The sequence below is a fragment of the Quercus robur genome, chromosome 6 (genome assembly GCF_932294415.1).
Source record: "Quercus robur chromosome 6, dhQueRobu3.1, whole genome shotgun sequence".
Lineage (NCBI taxonomy): Eukaryota > Viridiplantae > Streptophyta > Magnoliopsida > Fagales > Fagaceae > Quercus > Quercus robur.
Window position 1 is genome coordinate 44,945,889 of NC_065539.1, and position 13,947 is coordinate 44,959,835.

Below are 13,947 nucleotides of genomic sequence, written 5' to 3' on the forward strand. Positions count from 1 at the left end.
GTTTTTAAAAAGTATCCTTCTCTTTTGAAAGGCACCTAATGGCCCTTTCTTCCTAATTCATATCCAAATTTAACATCAAAATAATCTCTGCATCCACTTCAGTAAGTCAATTACACACCAAACTAAATGATTAATAAAATCTATTGGGTTTCGTATAATTGGTTGTGCCCCTAATACTTACGGATTATAGTACAAAAAACAAAACAAAAAAACAATAAAGGAGTACCATACAGTACAATACTGCTACTGTTAAATCTACACCTACAATAAGACAATGACCTTAATTGCACAATATTTAAACAAATCCTTTAAAGTTTTTTTTTTTTTTTTTTTTTTTTTTTTTTTTTTTTTTGAGAATCATCTTTTAAAGTTAAGTCCCACATTCTTTTTGGCTATCATGAATAAGTGACACACACTTTAAACATTGGATTTTAAGATGACTCTTTTAGATTTGAAGAGGTTAATGGACAAACTACACAAAAGATAAATATTAAAAGGGTGGACATAAAGTGTAAACTATTTTATGCTTGAAATTTCAATTTTTGATGGGAAGGATTCTTCTCTACTTTATACTGTGAAATGTGAAAGAAAGGGTTTTGTATTTTCTTTTTTCTTTTTCTTCAACAATAGTATAATCAAGCTTTTAAATTTTTAAAATTTTCAAATTGAACATACTATTGGACGGGGAAACAAAGGTGTTGTGAATTTGCATGACCATGGTAGTGCCTCGCTTGGACTTCTTTCCTCTAGAGCTGTTGGCTACTGAGTCGTCAATGGAGCCAACAAAGACGCTAGAGCTTGGTTCACTGGTATGAAATCCTGATCAACTTCGTCGATTCTTGTTTCAAAAAGCATGTGTTTTCAAAGTTGTAAGTAAAAAATAAAAATAAAAAACGAAAAAACCTAAACAATGGGAGACGTAGTAGAAAAGGATTCACCATTTGCTGTGTGTATTTGGAAACCGTTTGTGTAACCAAAATTGTAATGTTAGCCTTTTTGTAACAATAAAACAACTGAAAAAATCTATTTTTGTAGGGGAAGAAGATAAGAGAAAGGCAGTATTGGAATCCTTTGATGCTAGAAAATAGGACAGAGAAATTTTAAAATAAACAACCACTTCAGATAAGAAATTTAAACGTGAGGAATTTAAAAGAGATGTGAAAGTGCCTAATTTTAAGGAGCTCATATGGATAACATAAGAGAGAGGAAAAATGCACTGAAAACAATAAAACAACTGAAAAAATCTATTTTTGTAGGGGAAGAAGATAAGAGAAAGGCAGTATTGGAATCCTTTGATGCTAGAAAATAGGACAGAGAAATTTTAAAATAAACAACCACTTCAGATAAGAAATTTAAACGTGAGGAATTTAAAAGAGATGTGAAAGTGCCTAATTTTAAGGAGCTCATATGGATAACATAAGAGAGAGGAAAAATGCACTGAAAACAAAACAGGGATTGAGTTTGTTGCAGTGAAATCTTAAAAATGCACTGAAAACAAAACAGGGATTGAGTTTGTTTGCGGTGAAAATCTTAAACATGCACTAAAGACAAAAAAGGGATTGAGTTCTTTTTTGATAGGAAGGGATTGAGTTTGTTATAAAAACTTGAGGCCATTTCATTTTGGCAATTAGGTAAAAAAAAAAAAAGTACGTTTGTGGAAAAAAAGAAAAAGAAAAAGAAAGCTTTAAAAAAAAAAAATTAAGAGGAAGTTGTAATAATTATGACAACTACGGTTAGAGAGAAATGTAGAGGTGAGAAATTTCGCAAAAATTTGGGAGTTTTTAAATTACTAATTTTACATGTCTAACCCTATTGTTTAGGTTTAGTGGATTAGTGGATGTGAAATTATTCTGTAGTGGGTTGTTTAGAAGTTAGAAATACAATTTTACTAGATTGTCCTCCAAATTTGTCCAGGTGTAGGGGTATGTTGGAACAAAAAAAATCCGACCCAAACATGTGCAGCCCCTTAAATAGTAGTATAGATAAACCAACAGTGCAGGTCGAACCTAGAATAAGAGCAAGTTGATTAAGAGCAACCAAGCGAACTTCAAGTACTCACGATCAAACCCACCACCACCATCGATTAAGAGCAAGTCAAACCCAACCAAATAAACCCAAAACAAAAGCAAACGATCAAACCACCAATTACCACCATTGCCACTGATCAGACCATCTCATTCTCTAAACCCAGATCAAAGCCAGATTCCAAAGAAAAAGCTAAAGGAGAGAAATCTTGATTCGAGAAAATGAAGATCGATCAAACCGTTTGGATCTTTGGATGTGGGAACCATGATATGAGAAACATACCCACTTCAACACCTTTCTCAACAACACACATTGATAAATCAACCCCCTTTTCAATGCACATTTGCTTCAACCTTATCGTCGCCGATAACCCTGTTAGTCCTTCCCCAACAATAACAACATCATACTCCATGGAACCCTATTCGATTCACTATTGAAACTCCTCAATCCACTCATAAAACCTCGACCCCTTAAAACACCACTTCCATTTCTTTCACAAGTCCTTAAATTTGCACAATTTAGCCAATACCCAAATGAATAAACCTTACAAAAACCAATCTTGGAGCTGAAAGAACTAAAACTTCAATCAAAATGGTGAGAAAACGAATACCCATTTGGAGATTTTGCTAGATTTATAGAATTGAATTGGTTTAGAGGAGACCCAGATGGGTTTGCAGAGATAGAAGAGCTTGTGGGATTACAGAGATGGGTTTTTAAAATTTTAATTTTAATTTTTGTTTTTTTTTTTGCATAAATTTTTTTTAAAAAAAAATAAAATTAGATTTAAGGTTTGTTTTTTAATTTATTTTATTTTTTAGTTTGAATTTTCTAAGCTGGCTTTTTTTATTAATTTAAATGCTAACATGACATTTAAAAATGCTAACTATAATTTTTTTTTATTATTTTATTATCCACATCAGCATATAACATGTTAATAGTGCAATCCGTTTGCCACGTATGTATTTTCTGTTATTGGGTTGACGACAGGAACCAAAATAAAATCGATTTTCTAATTTCAGAGACTGACCTAAGAGCAAAATCAATTTAGGAACCAAAACGAAAATTGGCCCAAAATATAGGGACCCAAAATACATTTTCGCCTAAATAAAACTAAGTTGCAAAGGTAATGCTGGCCAGCATTGAGTAATCGACCAAGCCTTTTCCCTCCTATTCCAATAACCCCATCCCAATTTTGAGAGAGAGAGAGAGAGAGAGGAGAGCCACTGCCACCAACAAGAGTAATGCAGGCTACAACAATCACAGAACTCACAAAAAAGCAAAGCTGTACTTACATCTACTGACAGTAAAGTGAATCAAAATTCCCATGTCCCAAAAGAACATGTATCCATAAGGTCACAAATAGACACATTATCCAACATTTGGGGAAAGAAAAAAAAGAACAGTTGAGAGTTCCAAGATTTAAATCTTTATAATGAAAATGCAAAATTCATTAAACATATTAAAATAGCTAAGATGAACGAAATCCTTCAGAGGAAACAAAAGAGTATTCGCATATTTGGGCTCTTGCTTTGTGTTCATCAGAGATGTTACACTTCTCACTTCTTAGATTTTTTAGCTCCCCTGCAAGGAAGAAAAACATCAAATAGAACTGTGTCAAATTTAGACAATACATCTACTGCTATGGATGTATGGTAATATTATTATTGTGACTTGAACATGCTAGTCTAGCAACAATTTATAAAGTATACAATATAGAGGGTGGAACACCCTAAATTCATATCTTCAACATTGGTATCTTCAACATAGGTATCTTAGATTTTTCACACACACACAATTTTTTTAAAAAAAACATCAAGTCTCTTACTCAGTTTGTTGTGGTGCAGGTGGTGCAGCTGCTGCTGGTGCCCTCTCAACAGGTCCCTGTAATTTCAAGACACAATTAACTCACATTGCTAAAATGCATACAGCCAACACCAAGTTATAATAATGTATTTTCTACAAATAGTATGACAATTTTGCTTTCTGCCAGAAGCAAAAACTAACTTCAGTATACAAATCACAAGTTATAATTTTCCATAACATTCTTGTCCGATTTCCAAAAATAACAAAGTGCGATTCCAAATTTAAAAAAAAAAAGAAAAAAAAAATTTGGAATTATCTTGGAAGATCAATCATACCTGAGCTAAACGCTCCTCCCTTCTGGCATGCTTTCTCTCTCTGCTTGCCTTGTTCTTAGCACGCTTAGCCTCAAACTGATCAGACAGAGTCTTCTCTCTTGCCTTCTCAGCCTTTGACTTGTGAATACTCTCCATGAGCACCCTCTTGTTCTTAAAGACATTACCTTTCACCTTCATGTACATGTCATGGTACATATGCTTGTCAATTTTCTTTGCTTCCCGGTACTTACGGAGCAAACGCCTTAGCACGCGCAATCTCCTCATCCAAAGGACCTTAGTTGGCAGCCTTGCCTCCCTGGTACCCTTGCGCTTACCTTAAACACATTTAGGGATTATATTAACGTTTACAAACCTCAAAGAATAAAAAACATAAGCGTGACAATCAAACAGTTGCAATACAACATAACATAAAATGCATCAACAGAAACAAGACACCAAACAAGTGTTCTATAAAGCCGCACCATATCCAGAGTGACGACCCTTCCTCTTGGCCACCTTCATTCTGCGTGCACGAGAGCGGGAGTGGATCTTTGTTGGTTTCCTGATGATGAAACCATCCTTCACCAGTTTCCTGATGTTCTGCCCTGCACAAATTAATCATGTAACATCATCAGATCGAATTACTAAACAAAACCGGCAACAATTTTTGATGGGTATGTACCATTTGAGCCGGAGCTCATTGGCAGTAAATAAAACCATCAACACAAAGCCAACCAGATAATAATCAAATGCCAATAACATTTTGCAGACAAAACAGGAACAAATGCACCAAAAATCAAGCAAACCAAACTACACCACGTTAAGCCACAAATAACATAACAAACAATCAAGTCAGAAATGAACAATTTCAGTACCAAACTTATCACTTAACAGGGAATTATATATACGTATAATAATTACAAGTTAATTCTCAATTGGGATTTTAATAATATGACTCATTACAACCATATTATCATGAAATCAATATACCACCAAGAGGATGAATAGCACTAGTACTGTACCCGGAAATTTGACAATCCAAAAGTCCTAATTACATTAGCATATAAAACGAAAATGAAAAGGTATACTGTATTGGATTATTGATCCGATTCAAACAGATATAGATCCGAAATTCACATATATGTTAGATTAACGGAGATAAGATATGGATCCTGAGCTCAAAATGAACACAGAGAGAGAGAGAGAGAGAGCTTACTGGAATTGGCCATGGAGATTTCGCTGACTTCATTGGGGTCAAGCCAAACCTTGCCTTTCCCGCACTTGAGGACGCTGGAGGCAAGCCGCTTCTGGAGCTTGAGCGACACCATTGCTGTTGCTGTTGCTGTTGCTGCTGCTGCTTTCTCTCTCTGCCTCTTCTCTCCCTGGGTGCGAGTGGAGGAGGGTTTTTCGCGTATGAAAAATCAAAGGGGATTTTATATAGTACCCACGATAAGGCTATTTTTTTTAGGGTTAGGGTTTTGGCCGAGTCACTGAGTCCGGAGCGGATTATTTGGCGAGTTACTTGTTAGTAAATGTGGGGTATGCCGTATGGGTCCACCCGGATATCATTGTCGGATCTCTAATCTATGATTCGCTAATGTTAAAAGACATACGGGCGATCCATTCCACCATAAACCCAACCCGACATCTCATATTGGATTTCTATGGGTTAGACGTAGCAAAATTGGACATTTTTTTTTTTTTTTTTTGAGAATAAACAGCAGAATTTTATTCAATGAAAGAATAAATTTATACAAGAACAAAGCAGCATCAAGGAGAGCCAAAGAAAATTGCACTAGCTATAGAGCTTTCCCAACACCTATCAAAAACAGCAGCTATATGCAAGGGAATTTTTTTTTTCTAAATAACAATAAATATTAAAAAATTTAGCTAGTTATCATGTTTCAAAATAATGTTGAAAACTAGCATCTCGAGTGTCTAAAACTCGAGTTCCAAGATAAAACTCGAGTTTTTAAGTCTCGATTTGTAAGCGGATGGGTCTGATGTGGAAAAAAATCCACGTGGAAATCGAGTTTTAAAGACTCGATTTCTATAAATTGCATAAAAACGCCGCTATAGGGCTTTAAAACGTCACTATAGGGCTTAAAAACGCCACTATAGAGCTCTCAGAACCTGGTATGGGGTGATCACACTTATAAAAAAAAATTGTAGGAAAACGCCGCTATAGGGGTTTAAAACGTCACTGTAGGACTTAAAAACGCCACTATAGGGGAATTTTTTTTTGCATGGAACTCGAGTCTTAAAGACTCGAGATCTATGTGGCATTTTCAGTGCAAATCGTCCAGCCAAACACTCGCAAAGCGAGTCTTTGGGACTCGGGTTTTAATATGGATCTCGAGTTTCTAAAACTTGAGATGCTATTTTCCTTAAAATTTTGAAACGTTGCCTAACTTACTACATACTTGCCCATCACACTGCTACTCTACCCATTCCCTCATATGCAAGGTTACATCAAGGAAAGCCAAAGAAAAACAAGTCTATGTTACAAACTCAAGACAAGCTTCCATAATTAGCTTCCAAATATTCTATAGTATGGGCTGTAGCAGACCTGGCTAGAAAAGAGGGGTCAGGACGTGGAGTACCATAGTGAGCCTCATTTCGCTTATTTCAAATCATCCAGCTGGTTGTGAAAAATATTGCAATTTCTGGGTCATTTTTCCTTTGCATAATTTGATCAACCACATCCACAAATGAAAGATTTGTGCAATGAGACATGGTCCTCCTTAAGCATGTGGACTTCCAAACCATATCAGGATAAGTACAACTTAGCAGGATATGGTCTGTTGACTCCACCCCATCCTCACAACAATCACATCCAGCATCAAACAAAATTTTTCTTCTAGCTAGATTTGCTTTTGTAGGCAGTATATCTCTACAAGCTCTCCAAATGAAAGTTTTGATTTTATTACATACCTTGGCCGCCCAAATCGCTTTCCAAATTTTATTGCACTATGAGTAATTGGATAATTGGCCATAACAAGATCTCAATTGTTGAGTTTGTATCATCTTGTATGCACTTTTTACCGAATATTCACCCGTGTTTGTGTATGCCCAAGTTTGGATGTCTTGCACCGCTTTATTGCTCAAAGGGATGGATTTAATAACTTCAGCTTCATGTGGGAGGAATACATGATCAATCATGGATACACGTCATGATCTTGTAATTAGATCAATGAGGTTATCCACTGTGGCCGTTGTTGACATTGTGGAGCATGGGGTTACCACCCTGAATGATGGTGGAGTTGGAAGCCATCGGTCTTGCCAAATTCGAATTTTATTTATGGTTCCTACTCGCCATCTCAAACCACTATCCAAGACAGATTTGGCTACCACTATATTTTTCCATGCAAAACTCCCTGAATTTGGTGATGGAGCATCTAAGAAAGATATATTGGAAAAGTACATTGATTTGTAGACTTGATAGAACAAGAAGTGTGTATTTTTCATAAGCCTCCATCCTTGTTTGGCTAACATGGCTAAGTTGAAGGAATGAAGCTCCCGAAACCCAATTCCTCCCATCGACTTGGGCATACAAAGTTTAGACTAACTTAACCAGTGTACTTTCCTTTCTTGCATCTTTTGACCTCACCAAAATCTGCTCATCATCCCTTCAAGATCTTTAAGCAAACCTTTTGGTAGCAAGAAACATCCCATGGCATATATGGGGATAGCTTGTGCCATGGCTTTAATCAAAATTTCCTTTCCAGCTTGAGCCATCATCTTTTCCTTCCATCCTTTTAGTTTACTCTAGACTCTTTCAATGATTGGAGCAAAAGTTGCTTTTTTGTTACGCCCCATTATACTAGGCAACCCTAAATACTTCTCATATTCTGGGACTGTCTTTGCACCCAATGCCTGTTTGATTGATTCTTGAGTCTCAAAGCCAGCATTGCTGCTAAAGAAAAGAGAAGTTTTATCAGTATTAACCTTTTGTCCTGAAGCATCCTCATATAAATTAAGCAAAGAAATGACCTGTTGGCACTCTTCAACTAAGGCACGACAAAATAATAAACTGTCATCGGCAAATGGGAGATGAGAAATATAAGGACCACCTCTGCTAGCTGCCACTCCTCTTATGATTCCATCTGTTTTTGCCTTTCTAAGCAACATTGTAAGCCCCTCAGCACAAAACAGAAAGAGATAAGGTGACAAAGGGTCATCTTGTCTCAGTCCTCTTGAAGGCAAGATATAACCTATAGGATTGCCACTGACTGAAACAGAAAAATGAGCAGTTGTTATACATGCCATTATCAATTGCACCCATTTTGCATAAAACCCCATTTTCTCCATCACCCTTTTTAAATAACCCCATTCAACCCTGTCATAAGCTTTGCTCATATCCAATTTAATAGCTACCTGACCTATCTTGCCCTACCTCTTCTTTTTCATGCTATGCAAAGTTTCATATGCAACTAAATGTTATCTGTAATTAATCTCCCCGGGACAAAAGCGCTCTGAGTATCAGAAATTAAATTTGGGAGGATAAGCTTTAGCCAGTTGATTAACATTTTAGATATGATTTTGTATAGCACATTACATAGGCTAATGGGGCGATATTGTGTGATAAATTCAGGGTCTTTGGTTTTGGGAATTAGTGCTATATGGGTATTATTTATATTTCGAAGTATAATTCTACAATTTAGACATGATAGCACAACATTAGTTACATCAACACCCATTATATGCCAAAACTTTTGAAAAAAGAAAGCAGTCATACCATCAGGGCCTGGAGCTTTTGAAGGATGCATCTGAAATAAGGCGAATCGAACCTCTTCTGGATGAAAATCTCTCACAAGCCAATCATTCATCTCCTCCGTATCTACCACTTCTTTAATAGCATTTGGATTTGAAGATTGGAAGAGAGTTGAGAAATGTTGAATTATCACCCTTGCTATATCACTTTGTTGCCCTATCACTATACCATCCATTTCCTTTAGTGAGACAATTAAGTTTTTTTTCCTCCTTGCAAATGCCTTCACTTGAAAAAAATTTGTATTACGATCACCTTCACGCAACCAACTGATACAAGATCTTTGTTTCCAATAAATTTCTTCTTTCTCAATTAAAATATTAATTTCATGCCTAAGAGCTTCACATTCAGCCCACAATGCATCCCTGTTGTTTTCCTTAAGCACTTGCAACCTATTTCACTTTTCCTCAATCTTTTTGCCTAAGGAACACAATGAATTTTTACTCCAAGCTAACAACCTCTTCTTACATTCTTTTATTTTGTTACACAACTAGAACATAAGACTTCCATTAAAGGAAACAGACCAAGCATTTGCAATTGCGTCCTCATAACCTTCATCTTTCACCCATGCTTCCTCAAACCGAAATTGTTTTTTATACATCCCAATTTGAAACTGCGATTGCCTTCTTAGTTGCACCCTAATGGCCATGTGATCAAAATTTGAAAAGCTTAAATGATGAACATCAAAGTGAGGAAAAAGATCATACCACTCTTGATTAGCTACCCCCCGATCGAGTCTAACATATACCCGATCCTGTTCATCTCTCCGATTGTACCATGTGAAGCGAGCACCTTTAAAACCCATGTCCCCTAATCTGCAATTGTCCAACACTTCTTAAAAATTCGCCATTTGCCACTCACTTCTTGGTTCCCCTCCTTGTTTTTCATTCGCTGAAAGTATCTCATTGAAGTCGCCTATGCATATTCGCAATGTGACTTGCTGATGAAGTAGGCGCATCAAATTCCATGTCTCAATACGCTTCAATTTTTCAGGGTGCCCATAGATACCTGTCAATCTCCATGAAACTCCATCCTTTTCTGTCACAATAACATCAATATGGCTTTTTGACAAGGTCCTCAATTTCACATCCCATTCTGATTCCCAAAACAGAGCCAAGCCTCCACTCATTCCAATTCTATCTACACACACTACATTATCTATTTTTAATTCATTTCTCACTTCTTCTATACCTTTCTTTTTAAGCTTAGTCTCCATCGGAAATACAATTCGGGGACGTTGAACTTTAATGAACCTAGACAGCTCTCCAACAGCACTTTTGTCCCCAAGTCCACGACAATTAAGACTTAAGATACTCATAGTTCAGCTTCCTTAATCACCTTAGTTCATAGTTCACTTAATCACCTTACTTCAAAGATTCAATAATCCAACACAAAAACACCAAAATCTGTGACCCTTTAAAAGACAGATTTACTTGTAGCCAAGATAAGGTGCTGTTGAAATGATATGGAAGCTCTCCACTTTGCAAAGACCCAACCACAAAGTGTCTTTTATTGTTGATAACAATCAGCCCCTTCACTCCAAGAAATGGGTTGGTCCACGAAGCTAAGAGCTCACCCAATAGCTGACAAGTCTTCAGAGCTATAATGAAGTTGAACAGCGCCTTGAGATTTTGAGGCGGCGACCTCTTTCAATGATGAAAACCCACAAAATGGGCAAGGGAAACCCACACAACAAAAGCCCGCATACTGGGCAAGGACTGACGATGGAACTTGAGCTCATAAGGCAACCAAGAAGAGCTCGTGCGTACATTAGCGGAAAGGCCAAAACGTGTACCGAGAGAGAGAGCTGGAACCCTACGGTCTAGAGTGAAAGAGAGACAGAACTCTCTAGAAAGAACTGGAACCTTCGGTCCAGAGAAGTCTTGTATTTTTAGCAAAATTGGACTTGAACCCATCAACTTGGTCCAACCTAAAAAAAAGAGTTTGAACCATAGATTTGTTGACATATAGGGAAAACATGTCAACTCGTACTTGCCTCATTGTCTGTTGAAATGTTGTATCGGGTTGAATCAACTCACAAATAAAGGTTAGTTGTTTATCACAAAAAAATCACAATAAATGAGATTCAAGTCCAAAATTCATAATACTTGCGAGTAAAGTCCAGTGATGCATCAAAAATATATACCTAAAGGTACTAGCTTACAAGGGGGAAATGCATGAAAATAATAAATAGCTCTAACCTTTTAGTAAGCCATAAATACAACAAAACAAGATAGGTGATAAGGGAGAGAGATGAAACTATTGTGTTGTTACGTATCTAACAATCGTTAATAATGTGCTACTTTTATGTGACTTATAAGATAAAGTAATTATTGTAGGTGAGGTAGAGGAATGTTAATGCAAGGCTTGTTGGCAAGGCTTTATATTAGGTTTAGGGCATCCCTAATGGCCTGTTTGGATGTTTAAAAAAGGAGGGGAAGTAGAGTAGAGGAAGGGAGAGTAATTCAATTACCTTGTTCGGAAGTTTTTTAAAGAAGAAGGGGGAGGGGTTTCAACTACCTCTAACCTCTCATTTTTAATTCCCCTAAATTGGAGAGATTTGGAGGGAGAGTAGAGTAGATAAATTATTGACCAAATGAATTCCCCAATTTACCCTTTTAAATTAACAAAATTACAAACCGATTATATAAATAATCTTTGTTTGTTTCCTGAGAAAATTTAAGGTGAATGAAAAAAAAATTGAATCTCACTATTTAGACGCCACTAAGTCGTGGGTCGTCAACGATGACATCACCAGATTACAGTCCGAGGCAAGCCATGATCGAGCTCAGGCACTCAAGCTCGATCAAGCCTCGAGCCACTTTGTCTCTAATGAAGCGCAACGGTGACTCTTCCCCTCTGATTCCAGAGAACTATCTCGATGACGACGAGGATCACGATCGACATTCCTCCAAAGATCACTATCGTCCGTTTTCATGGTACAATTTCCATTCCTGGTGCCCTTTCTTCGGCAACGATTCTAGGGTTTCTCCCTACAACTCCAAGATCTCACTTTGCTTGCTCTTGGTTCTTGTCCTTGCTGGCTTGATTTCCACTTTCTCGATCGTCAACCATTAGGTTAGTGCTATTGTTTCATGTCATTTTTTATTGTGTGCATTCCCCCCCCCCCTCTACTTGTGCCTATGTTTGGTTGCTCAAAAAATGTGGAAAAGAAATGAGAATTTGGATTTCGGTTGGAATTTTAAAAAACCTACTAAATTAGGCACTATTTAGTTTTTATTAGTATTGTTATGAACGCTTTGTTTTCATACATTCAGAGAATAGTTGGATTTTGACTGATAATGATTTGATTTTAGGAGATTAGGAAGCTAATCTGTATCAAGCTTTGTATTTTTTTTTTTGGGTATGATCTGTAATAATAGAATTTTTAGATATGCGTTTGTATGTATGAACTGCACTAGTTGTTGAAAATCATGGTTTCGTGTTTATATTCTAAGATTTGGATGAATGATAATTAGGTTCAAGACTTTACAAAACTAATAAATTAATCATAGACCAATGTTGTAAGTCCATTTTCAAATAGGGGTAAATTTGTCTATTTAAATCATTTCCTCTCCTCTCCATCCTTATTTTTAAAATATCAAAACAAAATGAATGACTAATTACTCTCTTCCCCTTTATTAATTTTAAAATCATCCAAACAAGGTAGATGATAACTATTCCCCTCTACTCTCCTCCCTCTCTAAACTTCCAAACAGGCCATAAGATTCGATATTGAATAAGGATTATGTGACTTAAATGTTGTATTGCTAAAAAGAAGGTAAACTTTGGTTTTGCTTTTGTTTGGATATTGGATGACCAAGTTTAGTTATGATTTAGGAATTTTGTTGACTAAACTCGATTTTTTGAACCCTTTAAGCCAAAATGGCTCTAGGGAACATGCTAAATGTGCCAAGCAGTGTCAAAGTGAGTTTTCATTGAAGTCAAAGGCTTTTTTTTTTTACTTGAAAGGGTTAAGTAGGATTTTCGGTCATTTAGGCTTTGTTTGGGAGTTCATAAGAGAATGAAAAACAAAATGGAATGTATTTAAGTAAGAGGAATGAATGGAAAATAAAGGAATGGAAATAAATGAAAATGAATGGAATATAAATAATCTTATTTGTGAGTAACATAGAGGGAAATAAATTGAATAATTTATGACAATATTACTATTAGGCTCCTATTTTAAAATAAAGGGTTAAATATATATGAGTATTTTGGGAGTTTTAGTAAAAAAAATCATTAAATCTAATTACATTCCTTCAAATTTCTCCTAATTTCAGGGGGAATGAAAATTTGAGATTTTAAGGCTTTGTTTGGGAATTCATAAAGGAATGAAATGATCATAAGGGAATGAAATGAAATATAATGTATTTAAGTAAGGGAAATGAATGGAAAATAAAGGAATAGAATGGAATTAAGTAACCTTTGATGGTGAATTGAAAATTTAACTCCCATTCATCCACGAGGGTCGTCTAAGACAAGAAGGTAAGAACGGTTGTACCTAGCAAAATGGTCGTCCAAGAGCATATGTGTTGGGGTTTATGCCCTAAAATCCAATTTATTGGCATATCATAAATAATTAAATTGTTTAATTATATGAGACTATCTATAAATGAACTAATGGGACATTATCTTAGTTCATGAGATGCATAGTATGTGATTTATGTGAAAAGTCATAGAAGATATAAATCACAAGTTCTTTGTAAACTCAGAATTTTAGTTTGTAGTTAGTGATGAAATTGGGCATTTCATCTACGAAAACTATAACATATCAACTAAGATGATTTGTCTTGATCATGAAAGTGGAGACTTTTAGTTGATATGTTGATATGTTTTAAGAGTTAAGATATATTGAACTAGACTGCTGTGAGATTTATTATTCTCCTAACAACTGTCAAATAAATAATAAATCTCATGACTTCTATTTATATTAATTCTAAATCCTGAGAGAATAATGGACTTGATCATGAGGTGTGGGTTGCTTTGATATATAAGGAGTGAGATCTATAAGTCATGATCAAAATCTCAGTA

General features: G+C 35.9%; 1 protein-coding gene across 1 annotated transcript; it reads right to left on the reverse strand.

Annotated features, from left to right (window-relative positions):
• Nucleotides 1–3,291: 3,291 nt before the first annotated feature.
• On the reverse strand, nt 3,292–5,612 carry LOC126688992 (60S ribosomal protein L19-1). Its single transcript, XM_050383956.1, has 5 exons — nt 5,359–5,612; nt 4,625–4,747; nt 4,164–4,477; nt 3,851–3,906; nt 3,292–3,606 (listed from the first exon to the last, which is right to left on the reverse strand). The coding sequence occupies exons 1-5, from the start codon at nt 5,468–5,470 to the stop codon at nt 3,582–3,584; spliced, it is 630 nt and encodes a 209-aa protein (XP_050239913.1). The 5' UTR covers nt 5,471–5,612; the 3' UTR covers nt 3,292–3,581.
• Between the last annotated feature and the right edge of the window lie 8,335 nt (nt 5,613–13,947).